At 45.2% G+C, this 20,407-nt stretch overlaps 3 protein-coding genes and 1 pseudogene across 6 annotated transcripts; 3 read left to right on the forward strand and 1 right to left on the reverse strand.

The window, feature by feature from the left end:
* Positions 1-1,083: 1,083 nt before the first annotated feature.
* LOC133887206 (protein REVEILLE 8-like) lies at positions 1,084-3,173 on the forward strand. 2 transcript variants are annotated; one of them, XM_062327163.1, is made up of 8 exons: positions 1,084-1,258; positions 1,405-1,462; positions 1,590-1,857; positions 1,977-2,072; positions 2,166-2,291; positions 2,430-2,551; positions 2,640-2,699; positions 2,809-3,173. In XM_062327163.1, the coding sequence occupies exons 1-8, from the start codon at positions 1,140-1,142 to the stop codon at positions 2,860-2,862; spliced, it is 903 nt and encodes a 300-aa protein (XP_062183147.1). In that variant the 5' UTR covers positions 1,084-1,139; the 3' UTR covers positions 2,863-3,173. The 2 variants fall into 2 exon arrangements, with proteins under 2 accessions (XP_062183147.1, XP_062183142.1); XM_062327158.1 differs by having other exon boundaries at positions 2,640-3,173.
* Positions 3,174-7,730: 4,557 nt separating this feature from the next.
* On the forward strand, positions 7,731-13,701 carry LOC133888406 (serine/arginine-rich splicing factor RS2Z32-like). Of its 3 annotated transcripts, XM_062328662.1 has the most exons (7): positions 7,731-8,045; positions 10,532-10,654; positions 11,925-11,964; positions 12,088-12,183; positions 12,299-12,492; positions 12,573-12,662; positions 13,114-13,701. In XM_062328662.1, exons 2-7 carry the CDS (start codon positions 10,545-10,547, stop codon positions 13,496-13,498), a joined length of 915 nt encoding a protein of 304 aa, XP_062184646.1. In that variant the 5' UTR covers positions 7,731-8,045; positions 10,532-10,544; the 3' UTR covers positions 13,499-13,701. The 3 variants fall into 3 exon arrangements, with proteins under 3 accessions (XP_062184646.1, XP_062184722.1, XP_062184791.1); XM_062328738.1 differs by lacking the exon at positions 7,731-8,045 and having other exon boundaries at positions 11,698-11,964; XM_062328807.1 differs by lacking the exon at positions 7,731-8,045 and having other exon boundaries at positions 11,705-11,964.
* A 799-nt stretch (positions 13,702-14,500) lies between these two features.
* LOC133930553 (uncharacterized) lies at positions 14,501-15,088 on the forward strand. Its single transcript, XM_062377220.1, has one exon. It carries the CDS (start codon positions 14,501-14,503, stop codon positions 15,086-15,088), a length of 588 nt encoding a protein of 195 aa, XP_062233204.1.
* Positions 15,089-16,077: 989 nt separating this feature from the next.
* Positions 16,078-19,168, reverse strand: LOC133930561 (receptor-like protein kinase HERK 1; annotated as a pseudogene).
* Between the last annotated feature and the right edge of the window lie 1,239 nt (positions 19,169-20,407).

Here is a 20,407-nt window from a genome sequence, read left to right on the forward strand (position 1 = left end):
AGATAACGTGTACCAGAACTCATGTTTCAGTCATGCATGGTTCTCACAGTGAACATATGCGCTTTTGTCAGCAGAATTTGGCCCACGTATAAAACGTGATGTTCCATCCATGTTGGCATGTCACGAGTACCACAATTGGTCAAGTAACGTAATGTGCTGCATCACCTCGAAATCTTGCTGCGCTGCCGAAAATTTCCTTTTTCTGTGGTTAGCTTTATATATCCAGAATAAACGGTGCCATCTGAAACCTAAAGGGACACCTAGCTCGTGGGAAATAAAAAGGCTTCATTTACCTGTGTCGTTAGAAAGATAAGAAGTACAGTGCTCTTTTATTGCCACACGTCGGCATTTGAATTGAAAGTGAAGCACACATATGGTTCAGACAAATTCGTTTATTTTCCGCAAAGTTTATGCGTTCCGAATATACCTTAATTTGACGGCTTCAAATCCGTATTTCCCGTTCGGACTCCGACGTGGCAGGCAGTGTTCTCGAAATAAAGCCCGACGTGGCAGGCCAAGGCCTACGCAACCCCACCAACATAACAAGTCCGGTCCGAACCGAGCCTAATTTATACGCGCGAGAGCCGACCGACTTTCCTGAACAGGAAAGAGCCCGGGCGATAAGAAAATTCTATAGGATCGAGTTTTTTAAAATTCTTCTCTCCTAATATAATATGTGCCATCATTCTTCTCTCTTTTGCATGCGCCGATCTAATAGAATAGATCAAAATCTCATATAAATCTTTTTTTAAAAGTTATATAGAATTTTCCACACATGTTCCTCTCTCATCCCACGAGGACACGTCTCCCTCCGAAGCAACACGGACGAGCTGCTTGCACCAGCCCGGTGGCTGCCACAGGCCACAAGCTACTCTTCGAAGCCTTGCCACTTCCATGCAAGTGCCAACTGTACGCGCTCGCGATCTCGCGTTTAGGCCTCACGCGCCTAAATCTTAGGTTCGGCTCTGCTTCCCCCGCCGCGCCGCCATTTCTGCTCATGGCTGAATTGCAGCCGTCCCGTGTCCCAGCTCCAAATGGATCCTCCCTTTCTTGCTTCCATGGCGTGTGCGTGTGTATATATGCTCGTGCGTGTGCGTGTGCGAGTCGCATCTGGGTACTGATCGAGGAGATCGAGGTTGATGGATAGCGGCAACAACGAGATGCCGGGGAAGAAGGCGAGGAAGCCGTACACCATCACCAAGCCCCGGGAGCGGTGGAGCACCGAGGAGCACGGGCGGTTCCTCGACGCGCTGATCATGTGAGGACTAGGAGATTATCCGCCCGTCCCAGGATTCAGGGCTTATATCTGAATAAGTCTGAATCTTTTTCTCTTTTTTTTACAGTGCTCACTGCTCAGTGCTGGTGTGATGAGCAGAGATGAGCTGACGATCTTGAGCTTTTCAGGTTCGGCCGCGATTGGAAGAAGATCGAGGAACATGTCGGCACCAAGACGACCTTACAGGTAACGAATCCTGAATTCTTTGATCAGGTGTGTGCGTGATTACTTGCATTTTGGGGATTCAGCAAGTGCAACAACTGAAATGCTGAAGAGAATTGTTGGTGACATTGTAACAATGTGTATCGTGCAGATACGGAGCCATGCTCAGAAGTACTTCCTCAAGGTTCAGAAGCTTGGGCTGCCGCCGCAGTACCCGAGGCGCCTGTTCGTCATGCAGCAGCAGCAGCCGCAGAGCTCGCCGGCCGGGAGCAGCGCGGCCGCCATGCTCGCGGCCGCCATGCCATTTCTGCACGGGCAACCTCAGTGCGGGCCGGTAGCCATGCCGGGTGCATCCAACGCTGTCGCTCACGGTTCCATCGGTTGGAATTGCGCTGGAGTTCTTCCTGCAGCCTGCAATGGCAAGTACCTCCATCCAGCCTCGATAAGCAACTAGTGCAAAGCTTGATAGTGTTCTAGTCGATTGCTCCGGAGTATTTCTCTTACTAGTGATCTTACATTGTGTCGGAACATTTTTCAGAGATGCAAGGCTTGGACTGGGCGGGCGTTTCAGGGACTGCAGCATGGGTGAACAACGATGCACAGAGCCAGATTGCACCACCGGCATCGTTTCCCGGTAATTTTTTTTCGTCTGTCAACTTTTTTCCTTTCTGGCCACATCCTTGCGGCTAAAAAATGTCGTGTGAATGACTTATTTTCATTAATTTAGGTGACAGTTTATTCATGGCGGCATCAAGCTTCAGCAATACGAGCATGGAATGGGCTGGCAGCTCAAGCGAAGCGTCAGCAGACCGCGATGTGCAGGATGAACTCATTGAGCTTCCATTGTCGCCAGGTACTCATTCCTTTCAGTCGTTCGGTGTCAAATTTCATTTATGAAGTAGTCTTGATCCGCTAAAAAAATTGCTTAGGGCGAAAGACGAAGCAACACAAATGATTCTGAAATAGCTTTAAACCGAATCTTTTTCTGCAGATGATTTGCATTTTGCGCAAGTTTACAGGTTCGTCGGCGACATATTCGACCCAAACACACCATGCCCAGTTGAAGTCCATCTGCAGAAACTGAAGGACATGAATGATATCACCGTCAAGACGGTGAGCAGTTCAGCACTAATTTCTTTCTCGCATCTTGTAGTCCACAGTATTATTCTCTCGCCTATAAGATTATGATTACCTCTTGCAGATCTTGTTGGTGCTAAGAAACCTCGAGACCAACCTGTCAGCCCCTCAGTTTGAGCCTGTCGTAAGTAGAATTCTCTGGTTCCTCTCTGTTCACCCTGCATTTTCTGAAACTGAAATTAGCTTGAACTGTGTGTCCTCATTCCTTTCCGTTTGTTCTGAATTTTTAACAGAGAAGATTGCTGTCAACGTATGATCCGAGAAGAGAGCTGTTTGGCCAATTGTAGACTGCACGTATAGACTGAAAGCAGCAACTAACACACTGATGGACGTTCAGGTGTTCCCTGAATGGCTGAAACGAGTATTGAAACCCATAGAAATAGTCAGACATCCAGATGCCTGGTTGTCTAGTTGACACATAGTAAATTCTAATTATTCTTTTGATTATCTGGATATAACTTAATGATTGTTTGTAAGGGCCTACCTGTAACATGTATAAGATAGTCCAGTACTGTATAATTTCCATGTTGGATCAGGTTGTAACATCCATGAAATTGGACGATACATGTTTTTTAATTTAAACAAAACTAATCCTAAACCCTTTTTTGTTTGTTTGGCAATGATCAATGCCTGAACATGTGCAAAAACAATGCTGATTCTGCGCATATCACCCACATGAAACCTGTGTGCAGCGAGGTGGGCATACTTTAGCCCCATGCAACATGTGCTGTATTACTCTATAGAAGCAGATCGATCAGCCCATTAGGCTCATGCATCTATTTTTTGGGTCTTTTTTTCAGTTTTCTGTTCCTTTTTCTATATAACTTATAATTTAATACACGTGAATAAGATTTATAAGATTTTAGTATTTTCATACACATTCAACAATTCAAAAGGCTAGATTTAACATTCTGCATAAACTAATTCAACCTTGAAAACCTAATTCAATATTTTAAAAAATCATGCTAAACAATTTGTGAGACCTATTTCAATATTTTGAGATAATATGTTCAATATTTTCTATGAAGTTTGTTGAAATAGTGTATTTGAATTGCTGAATTTTTTAAAGAAATATATGCATATTGAATCTTGTTATGTTGCGTTAATTCTGAACAGCACTATTGTGGAAACGGTATTCAAAACGAACAACCAAATTAAGAGAAAAATACATTTAAAGTTTTAAAAACACTCAAATCTCATCCCACCACTTCATGTGGCTGTCTCCTTTGTCCCCACTAAGGGCATCTCTAGCAATACATGTCAGCTAACTATAATGATGTTTGTTATGACCGCTATATCTACTCAGTACCGTTTTCTTCTCTGTTCGACCCCCGTGGTCTGATCGTCGCCTGGGCTGGTCTGACCACCAGCTACTTAGTACATTGTAACCTTGAGTTATCTTATACGAAGTTTAAACCTGTTTTAACCCAATCGCCTAGACATTCTTTTGCAAATGTTTTCGTAACATGGCGTATTTCATCTCGTTCATGATCATGCACCATAAGCATATATTTCTATTTGTTTGTTTGCTTATTCGATACGTTCTTAAATTGTTTAGAGAGTGACACGTCGACGGTTTAAGTGGTTGAGGTTGATACCGAACCGGAGTTGTATGTGAGCAAAGTGCCGGAGCTACAAGGCAAGCATCTAAGCGTGTTTCACCTTTTACTTTGGATCGTGTGTTGTCTAATTTGATAAATTATCGCATAATGTATGTTATGCATGTTAGCGAGTCGATGTCGAGAACTGTGGGTATAACCTATGTTGATGCATCACTCCTACCTTGAACTATTGATGATCCTTATCCTTGTAACCGGGTATAACCATGTTGAGGTCTAACTTAAAATATATCCGAGATACTTAGCAATGCATAGGTCATCGGTAGAAGTCGAGCGGTGGTTCGACTATCGTTCACGAGTTATAGGGCTTAATTATTATTTCAAAATGAAAATAATGTTGGGATGCATGAGTTGAGAGAATAAGATGAGATGTGAGCGGTGCTAGGGGTAGTTCGAGAGAGAAACCCTAATGCCATAGACTACTTGAATTGATTAAGCATCGACCGTTGGTTACTATTGGTTTAAGCACTTTCCGTACTTTCACATATTCAATAAATGTATATATGAGCCAATTTATTATGCGCCGCGCTAACGCTTGACTTGCGACACTATGACACATAAGAGAAAAAAAATGAGGAGAAGCAAAGTGGCGAGGAGACATAGGTGTCCGGGATATGTGGTAACCCCGTTGTCATAGGGGCATGTGTAAGTGGGTAGTTATGGGTATAAGAAAGGTTATCTCGAGGGTCAAGAGGATGGATCCAAGTCGTGTTGATAAAGATGTACCCCTGCAGAGTGTAAGATCAATTTGAATTGCTGCGCTCCCGGTTATGAATATGTTTATGTCCATTTGTATCAATCGTAGAGTTTCTAATGTTGGAAAGTTTGTGGTATGTTGGGAAGTGGCTAGTGTTGGAAAGAGTATGGTCAGGTGATGTCTATGTTTATGGTTATGATCTTATGATAGTAAGGTGCGAGTGGTTAGGTGGTAGATGTTCACACCATTGAGTCGACAAAATGCTTTTGCGTGCAAATTTATTTAACCTTGTGGTCGATTCCTTGCTATGCATCCCCAAATGTATAATTCTTAAAGTCGGGTTATTATATGTATTCAATATAGAATAAATCTTGCAAGTACATTCGTACTCACCTTTTTTTTGTTGAGTTTTACAGATGAGGAAGAAGTAGTGTATAGTTATTTCACGTCTGTCGATGCCAATGATGGGCAAGAGTAGTATGAGCTACTCAAGTTGTTTTGTGGTGGTGCCTCGGGCAAATGGTGCCACCTATTTTTACTGTTTATAAACTTTAATTCCGCCGTGTAGTAACTCTAATTGGCTAGGAGATGAAACTAATATATTTTGTTCTCCTAGTGTTTGCCGTTCTATAAAATGTTGAACTAAGTTGTAATAACTTAAGGACTTGCAATATATTTATATCACTCGCTCTTTATTACGTCTTGATGTGATGAAGCTTGTTGTAAAGATGTGTGTTCCGATATTGAGCATAAAACATATGCCAGGACTACCGAAATGGGCTTCAGGTTAATCATTCGTTGTGATGAGACGTGGAGTAGCACGTGACATGTCGAAAGATGGGCATGTGTTACCTCTCATTTTATTAATGATCGTCCTAATAATTAATCTGAATATTGTTAGGCGATTCCTCACATTTCGCTTTCTGGCCAATTCATCAATTGTACATCAAAAATGTGTTGCTCCACGATAATCTCTCTGAAACTGTCTTTTATCAACAACCTTTCTGGCTTTGTTGATCCTACCCATCCAAAACATGTTTGCTGCATAAACAAACCCCTTCTAGCTTTTGTTGATTTCATGGTCATCCAAACGCCAACCTATGGTGACCCGATCTAGTGCTTAAGGCTGAGTATTATGGGGTGGCCAATGCGGTCTCTGAATCTTACTGGTTATGCCAACTTTTGATGGAACTTCGTGGTCCTCCTACAAAGGTCACATTGGTGTTATGTGATAATGTGATTGCATTTTGTATGGGACAAGGTCGCTCTCGATGAAGTCAATGTTTTACATGTTCCATCCTCCCACCAGTATGCTGACATCTTCACGAAGGGGATTTCGAGAACTTTGTTTGAGGAGTTTTGATCTAGCCTGAATATCTTCACCAAGACAGTTCAAGCTGTGGGGGGGGGGCAGTAAGTGCACCACTTCTTCACCAAGATCAAGTCTTGCGACTCCTCAGCGCAACCACTCCACACCACAACCAACTCCAACAACGTCTCCAGCTCCAGCAACTACGTGACCATCTCTTTGAGTCCCTCGCTACAATGTGCAAGCCTAGGCACCCGATTCCCTCTCCTTTCGGTTGTAACAACCAGCGCATGGACGCTGCATTGTGTAGTCTATATATAGGACATTCATCAATCAAATGTAATTATTGGTTGATTTCTAATTCAACCTTCGCAGATCACCATGGATGTCTGCGTGATGCACCTCTTGTTGCTTTCGGTTCTAAGGATTCACATAAAAATCGGTAAATGGGACGCAAAAGCTATTAGCCTAATTTGGGCATATGAGCTCAACGTGCCTCCATAATTAAGAGCCTATGAGCTGAACGGACCTCTTTCCATATCTCTAATATCAGGGTCTTATGTTGATAACACCTGGTGGGCTTCCAAACCTAATCAAATTACAACACTGCTCGCCCCTCCCAATGCCTGTCGTGGCCGTCGATGCCTCCACCGGTGCAATCCCTGTCATCCAAACTCCGTCACCTGCCTATATTAAATTCTTGTCGTGGACACATCCCGAGTCCTAGAAAGCTCGGTCTTAGCCCCATCCAGTGGCTAGGGTTTCCTCTGCTTCCCACGTAGGTGCTGCAAAAATCCCGATCTGATCTTGTTTTCATCAAATTCATTCTTGGTTCATTCACTGGATTGATTTACTCTGTAGTATATGGTCTGTTCTGTGGATTTTTTTGAACTCATGTGGATTCCTCCTCTCCTGTCCTTGTAATTTGGGATGCGATAGCAGTGTTAGGGCAATTAGAATGTACTTTGATGCTTGTGATTTCATTTGCTTATGTGCTTCAATTCATTTTCTAACTTGTTTGGATCGAAATTATTTTTATAATCTGCAGCAATAGCGGTGGTCGTCTTGATTTGATGCAGTATTGGTGTTTGTAATCAATTCATTTTCTAACTTGTTTGGACCGAAATTATTTTTATAATCTACAGCAATAGCGGTGGTCATCTTGATTTGATGCAGTTTTGGTGTTTATAATGCGTGAAAGGGGATCTAAAATCATAGTAGGTCCTAAGGTCTATTTGCTTCTAGGGATGGCAATTCTGCCTATGAGTTTGTATATCCACGGGTTTTGCACCTCACGGATACGGGTTCAGTTGCCAAATCGTGCCACGGATCTGGCGGGTTAGAGGTGAGTTCTTAATTTCACCCGTGGGTATCTATCGGGCCGCTGATAATCTTGAGTGCAGCACCTTCAATAGGCCCATCTTCCAAATTCCAATCCCCAATTCCCCGTTCGGTAGGCGGTAGCTCAGCCCAGCCCAAAAAAAAACCCTAGCTCGGTACGCGTCAACGCATGTGGTAACATCGTAGCTGACACCGATTACAGATCCAGTCCTCCTTCCAAATTCCAAATTCCAATCCCCAATTCCCCATTTGCCGCCGCCACGCAACACGGGCACACCGCACACGGTGGCCGCGGACGGCGGACCACTCTCCATCGCCTCCTCCGCTCCTCGTCTTGTCGACTTGTCGTCTCCACCTCGGCCGCGGACGACCACTCTCCATCGGCCCACCCACGCACCACGCCGGCCACTCCACGTCTCCAAGGCAACGGACGCGAGAGTACACAGACCGCACCTCCGACTGGATTCGGCCGCCAGCGTCGCAGTGGAGAACCTGAACCCCAAGGTGAGGGCGCCACCCGCTTTCTTTCCTGTATGTTTCTGTCCCTTGATTCTTAAGGGTGCTTTGTTGGTGAGGTTTCGGGTGAAAGATTAGATTTTTAGTGGGGTGGTGATGAGGTGCGCCGAGGTGTTGAATGAATTGGGTCTTCCGCGTTCTTGATTTGGCGCGTCGTGGGTTCGGACCGCCCATTCGGGTTCCTATTCGATTCGAGACCGCTTGTCTCCGGCGAGATTTTAGTGGAAAAAAAATCCGAGCTTGATTCGTTGGAGTGGCAGTTGCCTTACTTTGTTCCTGTTCTTGTGCTCTTATTGCCTGAATCTGTTGATTCAAACTTCAGAAATGAGGATTTTTTCAAGAGAATCGCAGCAACTACGTTTGTGTCCCTTTTTAAGGTGGTCTTGAGTCTTTAATTCTTAGTATACAAACTGTAATCATTTAAATTTTGATTAGAAATGCAGTTTTTGCCCCAGCCCAGATGCTATCAGTTATCTTAGCCCAAAGGTAGATCTCAGTACTATCTGAGCTGTTGGCATGCTATTTTTTTTTTGGTCTGTGATCGAATTATTTAATGGCATCTGCGTCAGTATCCTTCTTGGAGTGTTTGGCACATTGGCGGTTTGGCACTTCAGCATGAACTTGGAACAATTCTGCTGAGGTTTCCTGAAGACAGCTTAAGTTTGCAGGAATTTCTGCTGTGCTTCAGGATAACTGGACACTTTTGAGCCATAAGAACATGTTTCAGTTCCACTCATCTGATTTTTGTGATCTGCAGAGAGTTTACATGTTTCTGTCAACATCTTAGTGTCTGGTTTCAGTTCCACTCATCTGATTTCTGTGATCTGCAGTGAGTTTACATGTTTCGATCTTGCGTTCATTCTTATCACTGTTTTTTCTTGCCAGCAGATCACTCAACTCAAGATCTGCCTGAAAAATGCCACTACTAACATGCCTATCCTCCCAAAATTTGTTTGGTTCTGACTCCTGAAAATTAAACCCTATGGGCGCCCGAAACCCGGTGGACACCCGATGGGCACGGGTTCGGCTGCCGATTTCCATCCGTTACACATTGCGGGTTTGGGTATGGATCTAGCTTTTGGGTTTCATGACGGGTGGATTTTTGCTCCACCTGGACTCATAGTTATCATGGTGTCGCCATAACGACGATATGGCGGTGTGGCGGTGTTTTGGACTTCGCCACGGCGTTGGCGTCTATGGCGTCTGCCGTATCGGCATGGCGTCGCGGTGGCGCCAATAAGGCATCGTGTGGCATCCGTTTCCATGTGGCGGGCGCCATACTGGTTAGGCCGAATGGATTAGAAGGGGGAGGAGAGATTGAGTTCACAGACTGTGTGGAGGCGCCATACCTTTTTGTGACCTAGCGACTGGCGAGTCACGGATCCCCTCGCCGTTGGCCGCCCATGCTCCTCGCTGCGGCGCCTCCTGTGCTCCTCGCCCGCCGCTGAGACCGCAGACCTGTCCACCACAGCGCCGCTCTCAGATCTCGCCGTGCCGAGCCGTGCACCACGCCTGCCTGTCTCCGTTGTCCTCATATCTCCGTCTGCCAAGCCGAGATCTCGCTGTGCGTCACGCTTGCCTATCTCTGTTGGCCTGCCTGTTGCCCTGTCCGGTGTCCGCCCTTGCTCAGCCCAGCTCACAGATTAATAAGTCTCTGCCTCTGCTAATCTCCTACTCTTGCCTCTGCGGTCTGCTCTAGATTTGTGTCTCTGTGAATGAACTATGAAGCAAATAGGCAGCAGTGCAGCACTCAGCGTCTCTGTGAGCATATATGTCTGTGAGTGAAGTAAATAGGCAGCACTCAGCACTAAATGAACTGTTACACTATACACAAATAGGCAGCAGTGCAGCACTCAGTAAGTCTTTGCATGCTTTATTTGGTTATGAAATTGATTGCAGTTTTTCACATTTAATGGATGCTACTGAAGATGGTGCGGAGAACGTGGATGCTTCTAACGATCTCGATGAGTTTGCATTGGATGACTTTTGAGAGATGAGAGATTTGAAACTTTGAGAGATAAGAGAGTTCTATGTTTTTTGTGCTACATTTACATTGCTATTTGTCTTTTGTGCTACATTTACATTGCCATTTGCTAATATGCTAGACAAACCCTGCTGTATTCGCCATGCCGATGTGTGTCTGGCATCGCCACGCCACGCGCCATAGGCGTTGTAAAGCTGTGAAGGTGGTGGGTCACTGTACCTCGCCACTCCGCCGTAACAACTATGCTTGGACTCGACACGACTCATTGCCATCCCTATTTACTTCAGATTTTGTGACTATATGGTAGTAGTATAATTTGCCTTTGACTACGTCAGTATACCGCATAAACAAATTATGTTTTTGAATAGACTGTGGGATGTTTTGGTGTTGATGGATGCTAGGTTACATGCAGTTATATCACATGTACTTTGCTGCTTCTTTGCTTGATGTTCTTGCTACAGGTTATAAGTTATTGAATTATGTCTTGCAGAGTTGCAGTCAAGATGCCTCGCCACGATGATCGTTACAGCGGTAACACAAGGCTCTACGTCGGTCGTCTCTCCTCTCGTACGAGAACACGAGATCTTGAAGACCTTTTTGGCAGATATGGGAGGTGAGCACACTGGGTCATTTGGAGTGTTTCATGTGCTCAATGTGAAGCATATTCCTTTCAACGAGTCAAAGACTGCTTTTGCTTTATTGTTGTTTCGACCAATTTGTGGAACTAGTTATGCTACTTAGGTAGTGCGGAAAAGACATGTTTTTTTTTTAATTTAACCTCAACATATGTGCACTTGTGATGATAGTACACATTGACATTGTATAGCATAGTGGATGGCCCTTGGCCTACAACATAAGCTGTTCCCATAAAATGGTGGGCGGAAGATTTAAAAACCTGTTTGGATTGCAGGAATTTCACAGGAAGTAGCAGAATGCCTATGAAATTATCTTGGAAACTGTTATTTCTGTCGGGCTGGATCCTTAGTTGAACGAAGCGACTTTTTATTTGTATGGTATTAGCACAATGTGATCCTTAGTTAGAAGGTCCAGAACATGGTCAGCTGTGTAACCATTTTCTTTTGGTTTCATCCCTTGCACATGAATTCTAGGTTTGGAATAGCGTAATGTAAAAAATACTCCCTCCGTTCTTTTTTGTTTGTCCTTTTAGCCTTGTGCACACATATTAAAAAGTTCTCATGTGTCCCTATCACTCTACTAAAGGTGTGCTCATTAAATTTGTTTGTCTCTCTAACTAGCCATGTTGATCAATGAACAAAAGAGTTAACTTAGAAAATGTAGCAGCCACTAAGTAAGCTATTGGTTATAGCTATGCCTCTTCTTGGAATCCTATAAGAACAAATAGAAAAAACACTTTCAACTCCTAAAGGACAAATAAAAAGAACAGAGGGAGTAGTTTAGTTCTTTGCTCCCCTCTTTTGGAAAATATGGAACAAGTCTTTAGAGGCGCCTCTTCAGTTTTTCTTTGTTACCTGTCGACATTGGCATCCACAAGGTTCCTTGGGGCATTGACTTCCAATGCAATATGTCTAAGCCTGCAGTGTGCTGTTATGCTCAGCATTGTTTCCCCCCATTGTTTCTGTTACCATTAGATGTACACACACCCTTCATGTTTTAACTCAGATGATCTTGTTGAAGGTTTTAGGGGCTTACCCAACCTTGGTGTCCATGGTGGGAGGGTGCTCTTGGTGGAATTGCTGGCAGTTCTTCCAAAATTTATAGCAGACTTTGGCGATTCTTTTGAAAAAAAATATTGCCTGTTTTTATGGAAATCGCAGTCATGACCGGTGTTTAGTTCCTTCTGATCGGTGATACATTTCTCTACTTCTTGATGGCGTTACTGTTTCTGGAAACCATTTCCGCAGAGTGCGTTATGTGGATATGAAGCATGAGTTTGCATTTGTTGTAAGTAAACATTCTTTCTCTACTTCTTTATTTGAGATCATGAGTTATCTTGTCAACTAGATAGGCTATTTGTGTTTTTCACATATGAGCCCTTACTTTTTTTTCTGCTGAACCATATCGCAGGAGTATAGCGATCCCCGGGATGCTGACGATGCGAGGTACAACCTTGATGGTCGGGAGTTCGATGGAAGCCGCATGATTGTTGAATTTGCTAGAGGGGTAATCTAATCTATTTTCATCATTTTACCCTTTGTTTTTTCCTTTTGCTGACATTCTTTGATGCTGCTGCTTTATAATTTTACTCCATCTAAATACAATTTTCGTTCTGATTTAGGTTCCACGTGGCCCAGGAGGATCTCGAGATATGGGCAGGGGTCCTCCTCCTGGTTCTGGCCGCTGCTTTAACTGTGGAACTGATGGCCACTGGGCTCGTGACTGCAAAGCTGGTGACTGGAAAAACAGGTGCTATCGATGTGGAGATGGGGGCCATATAGAAAGGGACTGTCAGAACAGTCCTAAGAATCTCAGGTATTTCCTGTGAGGTTTCTTCTTTGTTAAAGCTAGATCATATCTGAATGTAAGTTCTCTTTAACTCTTTATAAAATCAGGCGTGGAAGAAGTTACTCAAGATCCCCATCCCCTCGTCGTGGTAGGAGCCGTGATAGGAGTTACAGCAGGAGCCGCAGTCTGAGCTACAGGTACATTCATCATTCCTTAATTTGACAAATTGGTTTCTATGACAGTCTTCTTCAGTATTTATGGCATGATTTATTCATTGTGATGCCCTGTGGAGTCTGATGGCTGCACTCAAAGAGCTTACAGCACCTCATACATTTGATTCGGTAAAACTTGTAAATTTGAATGCGTCATATTAGCCATGGTATTTCTGTTGCATGTAATTTTCTTCTATAGTGCATATCCAACTGGCTGCCATTAGACTTGAGTACATTTTACTAAACGTCTGTGAGAATGCTCCAAATAAGTGATTTGATTTGAAATAATTGATTTGTTATCAATTTCTACTTCTCACTTTTAAAATATAATATTAATTAATTATTTGAGTAATCTTGTGCTTCAGTTGTTTATCCCCCTTCCCCCGTTTGTATAATCTGTACCAAGCTCTGACAGTGTATTCTTTCCTTTACATAGCCGTTCACGATCTCCAAGGAGGGATAGCCATGATGAAAGGCGATCAATGAGCCCTCACAACAGCCGGAGCCCTAGGAGGAGCCCTCGCGACAGCCGTAGCCCTAGGAGGAGCCCTCGCGACAGCCGCAGCCCTAGGAGGAGCCCTTCACCATCCAAGGTGAAGAACCGCAGCCCCACCCCTAATGGCAGCAGGAGCCCTGCACCAAGGGAACGCAGTGGCTTGGATAACAGCACGAGCCCAAGGAGAGCTGACAGCCGTAGCCCAGCAGACCACGAGCGCCGTGACATCAGTCCAGTGGACAATGGTCGTAGCCCGAGCCCGGAGGACTCCAAAGACAATGGCAATCACCACACTTCGCCCAGAGGAAGTGCATCACCTGAATGAGTTCTGGGGATGGAGTTTTCCTATGTTCATGAATCATTCCAAACATGTTTATGATTGAGACTGATCTCTCCGAGTTTGATTGGACTGGGTACTCATTTGGTGTTGATGCTTTGAACAGACCATACTATCTGTTTGTTATACTTTAAAGTGCACATTGAACCATTGCTATGTATTCTATAAAGTGTCGATCTTGCGAAGATTGATTATGCTGTGTTAATGCGGGATTGCAGGAGCCTGTATAACCTTCTATCGTGTTTTATATTCTATCGCAGGTGATGCCCTCCTCACATTCCAGAAGGTGGGGAAGCTGGTTTCTCGCCTGCAAACTTGACTTGTGGCCTTCTATGTTTAAACTTACAGCTGGCTGTGCCTGTGTATCATGTCACTTAACAGGTCATATATTTTCACTATTGAAGATGACTAAAGGTTTGTTTGTTTGAGCTTTTATTTTTGCTTTTTCTAAAAAGCTATGTTTTTAGTTTTTTTAAAAACTGTTTTTAGATTTTAGCTGTTGATTTTTATAATAATTTTTTAACTCTTTAGTACACTAGTTCTCACAGTTAGTTTATCAACTTTTAATTTATTTTCTCATCATTAAATTTTTGGTTTCTCCATAAGCCACTTCACTTCCTCTGTATTCCTTCTTCCTCTTGCTACCCATCGGACCCTCTGTTTCTTTGCTGAATCCTATCACGTGTGTCTGTCTGTATAAGTAACCCCAATTTACATTGCGAATCGTGTTTTAATTATTGAGGTCTGTTACGATTTGGAATCAGAGCCATTTGCCCACCGCCCGTTCGACGAAATGCCGTACCAGCGAGAAGCAGCCATGGGAGGTCTCCTCCGCATCACGGTGCGCCATTTGCTATCCTGGTGAGGTGACGAGGGAGACGCTGCTTCTGTTGTCTGATCCGTATGCGTGAGGGTGTAGACCAAGTGGTAGTGTATCTGTCTTCTCTATCAGATGGCTAGGCGGCACAAGCTCGAGATTGCTGCTGCTGGATGGAAATTCAGCACGTGCAGCAGCTATTCACTGACAAGACCACGGCGACATCCACCCCGTCCCCGACATCATGCGCTGCCCCCGATGCCGACGGCCTGGTGGAGGCATCCACTCCAGCGGTGTCCTCGCCGAAATTTACCACTGCAGCTTCTACGGCTCTGAGCGCTGAGGACATCCCGGACACCAAGTCGCCACCCAGGGCTTTGACGCTTTGCCTCGGCCACGACACGGACGCGCCGACTTCTGCCAGCGCCGTCACCGCTGTTCAGACTTCGCCGTCAACCTCCTCCATGCGCGACGTCACCACCAGCAACCCAGAACACGCTGCTGCGCCTCTATCCACCATCGACGACGTCGCCAAGGTTGTCACCACAGCCATGCCCACCAGGTGTTCGACGCCGGGTCGCGGCTGCGACGCGCGCGTTCCGGCGCCCATGAGCGATCCTGACACCACCCCGACTCCACTCACGGCCACGTGCACGCTCGTCATGGACAAGGGACGCGATTTCTACATCGATGGCGATAGCTACGTCAGCCACTACGCGCACGACGCCACGAGGGAGTCCGACGAGAATGCAGGACATTGACATCACCAACTATGTCCCTGCGCCGCCTATTGGCGTGGTCCTGCTGTGTGTTGACACCGGCGTCCGCGACGCACACAAGTTTGAGCAGCCATGGTCGTCATCTGTACAACTGTACAAGAGAAGATTGAGGGCAGCGGCATCCAGATGCTACCTACACCATGACCTTAGTTGAATTACTGTCGAGCAGTAGTACAACTGATTTCTCCATGGCCACCTCCAACTCAAGGCAAATTCAGAAGTATGCTTGTTGAACTGGGAACGTTGCCAGAACGCATGATGATGAAATTAGTAAGAATTTGAGTGGAGTTATCTGTTGATGATGTCAGGGAATACTGGTATTTGGGTGCTAGTAATGGGCTGCATGTATGACTTCTATCCACAAACAAGCCAACTGATACTATTTGTAGAGAGCTCCAGGAATTGGTGCCTGACAAATGCTCGAGGCATATCTCTGTTTACACTTCAACAACTTGATGATAATGATGGGCTGAAACCTTTTGCAGTGTACACTGTATAATAGAGATGAATTAAAGCTCGCGAGTTTCTTCAGTGAGGAAACATGAGGATCTATCGGAGCATGTACGCCCCTTTCAATTGTTTTTCCTTGTTCCTTCCTGGTGCTAGGATAGATCTTGCAAAATAGGAATGTTTAAGGTGTGCTGATGCAATGGTCGCTTCAGCCTTTCTCTGCGTGAAGAAAATTATAACATCATAATGACGTTTCAGGTTACAGAAAGACTGAAGCTGTGGATTGCAGCCAGGTGTGAAGCTCAACCTGACGTTTCAAGACTGATAGCCTGTCATTTGGTGGTTTTCTCAAAATTTTGGCTGCTGATATTATGTGTGCGTTAGCACATGGAGTCAGATAAATTTTCAAAAGTGATGTCGATTTGTAGTAGTTGCTAGCCTTCAAGTGTTTCAGCATTGGCAGATATTTCTTCTGTTGTTGAACTACTGAGGCCAACATTCTCCAGGTCTCACCTCCCGCGCACATTGACCATTTGCCAGAAGACGCCTCGCATGGAAACATCGGTGTCGTTGCCGTCGGCCATGCTTCTCTATCGAGGATGCGAAGGCGGCGTCAGTTCATTCACCATATTGAAGCTGTTCACGTCGGAGAAGTCAAGGCCATTGTTGTCCTGCAGCCGCATCACGAACTTCAGGCTCCACACGACGTCTTCCATAGCCGGCCTGTCCGCGCCGCGCTCCGCAAGGCACCTGGCCACCGTCTCACCGTACTTCCTCAGCGCCTCGGGCCTCACCATCCCGGCGATGCGCCGGTCCACAATCTTGTACAGCTCGCCCCTGCGCTGCCAGTGCAATCCCCACACCACCAGATTGACCATCGGCCTCGGGAGCCTCGGGTCCACGACTCGGCGCGCGCACAGCGCCTCGAGCAGGACGACGCCGAATAAGTACACGTCGGACTTGGTCGTGAGCTTCCTCGTGCGGACGTACTCCGGGTCGACGTACCCGAAGCTGCCCTTCCCCGCCGTGCTGACGTGCGTCTCGTCGAGCTCCGGCCCAGCCTTGGACAGGCCGAAGTCGGCGACCTTGGCAGCGAGGCTGCCGTCCAGCAAGATGTTGGACGACTTGACGTCGCGGTGGATCACAGGCTTGGCTACAACCGTGTGCAGGTAGAGAAGCCTCGTTGCCGCGCCCACGCAGGCCTCCAAACGCTGCGCCCACCCGAGCGCGCGCTCCGCTGTGGCCGCGCCGCCGTACAGGTGGCTCCTGAGCGAGCCCTGCTCCATGTACTCATACAGCAGGATCATCTCGTCGCCCTCGTCGCAGTAGCCGATGAGGGACACTAGGTGGCGGTGGCGCAGGCCGGACAGCAGCTCGATCTCCGTGCGGAACTCCCGCGCGCCCTGCCGCGACTCCGGGCTCGCTCGCTTCAATGCGACCTTCGTGTCGTTCGGGAGCACGGCGCGGTACACCTTCCCGAAGCCGCCGGCTCCGATAACCAGGCTATCGTCGAAGTTGTTCGTCGCTTCCTGCAACATGGCGAACGGGAAGCGGAAGCTCGAGACCGAAGAGGCAGTCATGGGGCTCGATCCTAGCGTGCCGGTGGCAACGGTGAAGCTGGGTGATCCTGTTCCGGTGGCGCTCGGCCTCGCGCTGCGAAAGCTGAATCGGTTGAGGAGCAGCATCCATGGCAGCGACTGCTGACTCTGCGATGGTGTAGGCACTAGGCAGCACCTTCTCTTCTTTCTTCCTAAGGACAATGACAAGGACAACGGCAATGGACACGACGGCGAAGGCTCCACAGACAGATCCCAAAACGACGGCCAAATGCTGCTTCTTTGATCCGGCCATTGGCTCCACGACGACGGCGGAACCGGAGCTCTAGTGCATCTTCATGATCTCAATTCCGTTCAGGACAGGGCCTGGCAATGTACTGTCCAACACTGATGGTGATCTTTCCAGCCGGATGCTGGAACCCAAGATGAAATCCATGTAGTACGGGGAAGCCAAGGCGCCATTCCCTATCATGGAGAGATCAAGATCTTGCACCACCGTGTAGCTATCCGCAAACACGGTGATGAGGAGGAGATGAGGTGCCCTGCTCACGATGTCGCACAAGTGGAACCTGATCCAAGAAAGTATGTATGTATGATCCAGGGGACATGCATGGATTTATGCAGACTGTGGTCCAACGCAGTTCAATTCCGCAACGAGGAGAGCAATTGACGGCGAAAGAAGTACAGTACCTTTAGAAGTTTCTGATTCAGCGGATGTACTGCTGTATAAATCTCAGGCCTTACACACACAGGCTCAGCCCAATCAAGAATCCCGAGAAACAAAACTGGCATCACGTCTGCACGCAAGGATTCATCAATTCGCAGAATCAAACAAATCGTTCTCTATTCTTCGCTTGGAGGCCAGCTACACAGCAGAAGAGAACACCAGAAAGCTGCAAATATTTCAGTGGAATTATGAAGATGCAAAGACAGAGCGCTCACTAACGACACCTTATAAAGCCAATGAATAAGCAGTAATAAGTCCGCCATGGCTGGCTCGATATATGCAAACTAGGTTCATCAATTTTAGGCATCTCAATATTTACTTATGAATTTATCAATATTTAACATATTTATTTAATTATAGATAAAACAGTGGTACTTTCGTGTATGCACATAATTTTAACATGTAATACAAACCTAACTAAATTTGTTTCATTTTTTTTAGTTTTAGATATTTTCCTATACATTTTAGATTATTTCAACCGATTTATCAATATAACTATTATTCCTTTCGCTATTTTTCTAGAATTTTTTAAAAATTATGTGTATATATATAAATACAAATATGTATATGTATATATACACACATATATATATACATACATAGGACCCACATACACACATGTATACATATATGTATTCGTGTATATATATACACACGTGAGATCTATATAAACAGTGGTTATAGTAGTTTGATCTCTAGAATTGTTTCCGTTCTTGTCCTTTAATATATAACATATTCCTGCTATGTTACTATCACTCAGACTCTTTTCTCGATTTTTCTTGTGGAGCTGCAGTGCTGGTCTCCACACATGGTTGGCGTGCGGATCAGACCAGGATAGATTACAGGAAGAACACAACAGTGGTCAGAGAAAGACCTGCAACTCGTTTTCCACGACAGCCGGCGACTTGAACGCGAGGCGAAATCGTTATCAAAAGCGAACGTCTAATACCCGAAAACTACCAAAGTTCGGTTGTCAACCGTGAGACATGCGAGCTCAAATTTTGACTTTTGATCTATGCTCAGATGGACGGTCGATGGTCACATATGCGTTGATCTCGTTGAGACAATTCTATTTTACTATATAACATCCTATTTTGGTACTTGATGAAGCCATGATGAACCTAATAAATCTAAATTGTTGTACGAGTAAAAAAAAAAAAGGTAAGATCAGATGGGATAGTCACCACCCGTTCGCACCCGCACTCGCCAAACTCACTCGACTGCCTCCATGTGCCGCCCGCCTCGAACCCTAACTCGACAGTGCCGCCTCTTATCACAATCGATCGTCACCGCCTCCTGCCCGCGCAGCACCACCCCACCACCAGCCATCTCCATTCTCCTCCGATCGTTGCCTCCTCCTTCGACTGCTGCTGCCTGGTGGGTGTGGAGGGGGGAGCAGGAGGGCACTGTGAGGAGAGGGCTAATTGGTTGTGAGAAGAAAAAAAAGAAGAAGAAAGAAAAGAGAAAAGAAAATGAAAGAAGAGGAAGAGGAAGGAGAAGGAAGAGGAAGGAGAAAGGGTAAAGGGGAGAAAGAAGAGGAAGAAGGGAGAAGAGCGTGAGTTTTCTCGAGTTCGTTGGATTTTCGTTGTTGATTCGTGATTTTGCTACAACTGTGATCTTTTTTAGTCCTTAGATGCCTGTGGTTAGTGGAGATCGATCGTTTTTCATCGTCGGTTTAGTGTGTTGGTTGATCTAGTGCGTGGAGCAAGTTAAATTGGAAATTGAGGTTTAACCGTGTTGAATTCAAATATAAGACAAAAATGAAGATAGTAGGCCTTGCCTACATCATTCCACGAGTGTTGCTCTTGTTATTTTTAGTTAAGCGGTTTGGGAGTAATTATTAAAATAGTGTTGTAGCTTGGCAAGAGTTAGTCAGTGTGTAACTACTTTGTTTTGTGGTCTTTGACCCTGTTAGTGGAAGTTCTCACTTAGTGTCTTACAAGCTAAGTGAAATATATGGTTCCGTAGACCTCGATTGCGGGGTTTTCGGGTGTAGACACATGTGCCTCCTTTTACTTTTATTGTTGCTGTATTTTAGTGCTAATTTATGCACTTATTTAGGTGTTACTGCTCTGAGACGCATCTAGTTTCTGCTTTTATCGTCAGTGAAGGCAAGTAAATGTAGTGGTTATATTATGCTATAGTTTATTATTTGGTTGTCTTTATATTTTAATTGCCAGTCTCTAATAATCTTTTAAATTGAATATGAGCATATTAGCATCTTCTAATAATCTTTTACCTCATGGATTATAAGGTGGATTATAAGGTAAAGGAAGCGAGATATGTTAATCACTTGCAGATGTTCGTACTCTTCGTATACAATATTTGAAGTATATTCACATGTTAGAACTTATGTCTTTTGTTTATGCAATACTTAAAGTATACAAATGTTCATATCATAAGCATGACATCTTGCATCGAAAGTTTTGCCATCGTACTTAGCCACGACCGTACCGGTATAATATTATATGTTACTTGAGAAATGGTACAACACACACCCTTATGTTATCCAAAAATGAGTAAGAGTGAAGAAGAATGTAACATGAACATCCTTACACATTCTCATGA

This window comes from Phragmites australis, chromosome 1, assembly GCF_958298935.1.
Source record: "Phragmites australis chromosome 1, lpPhrAust1.1, whole genome shotgun sequence".
In the NCBI taxonomy this organism is placed as follows: Eukaryota; Viridiplantae; Streptophyta; class Magnoliopsida; order Poales; family Poaceae; genus Phragmites; species Phragmites australis.

What these genes read in the sequence shown, in the direction of transcription:
- LOC133887206 (XM_062327158.1), top strand. Translation starts at nt 1,140, where the DNA reads ATGGATAGCGGCAACAACGAGATGCCGGGGAAGAAGGCGAGGAAGCCG. An exon ending in TCTTCCTGCAGCCTGCAATG is followed by an intron (nt 1,858 to 1,976) that starts GCAAGTACCTCC and finishes AACATTTTTCAG; the next exon opens with AGATGCAAGGCTTGGACTGG. An exon ending in ACCACCGGCATCGTTTCCCG is followed by an intron (nt 2,073 to 2,165) that starts GTAATTTTTTTT and finishes TCATTAATTTAG; the next exon opens with GTGACAGTTTATTCATGGCG.
- LOC133888406 (XM_062328662.1), top strand. Translation starts at nt 10,545, where the DNA reads ATGCCTCGCCACGATGATCGTTACAGCGGTAACACAAGGCTCTACGTC. An exon ending in CTTTTTGGCAGATATGGGAG is followed by an intron (nt 10,655 to 11,924) that starts GTGAGCACACTG and finishes CCATTTCCGCAG; the next exon opens with AGTGCGTTATGTGGATATGA. An exon ending in AACAGTCCTAAGAATCTCAG is followed by an intron (nt 12,493 to 12,572) that starts GTATTTCCTGTG and finishes TTATAAAATCAG; the next exon opens with GCGTGGAAGAAGTTACTCAA.
- LOC133930553 (XM_062377220.1), top strand. Translation starts at nt 14,501, where the DNA reads ATGGAAATTCAGCACGTGCAGCAGCTATTCACTGACAAGACCACGGCG.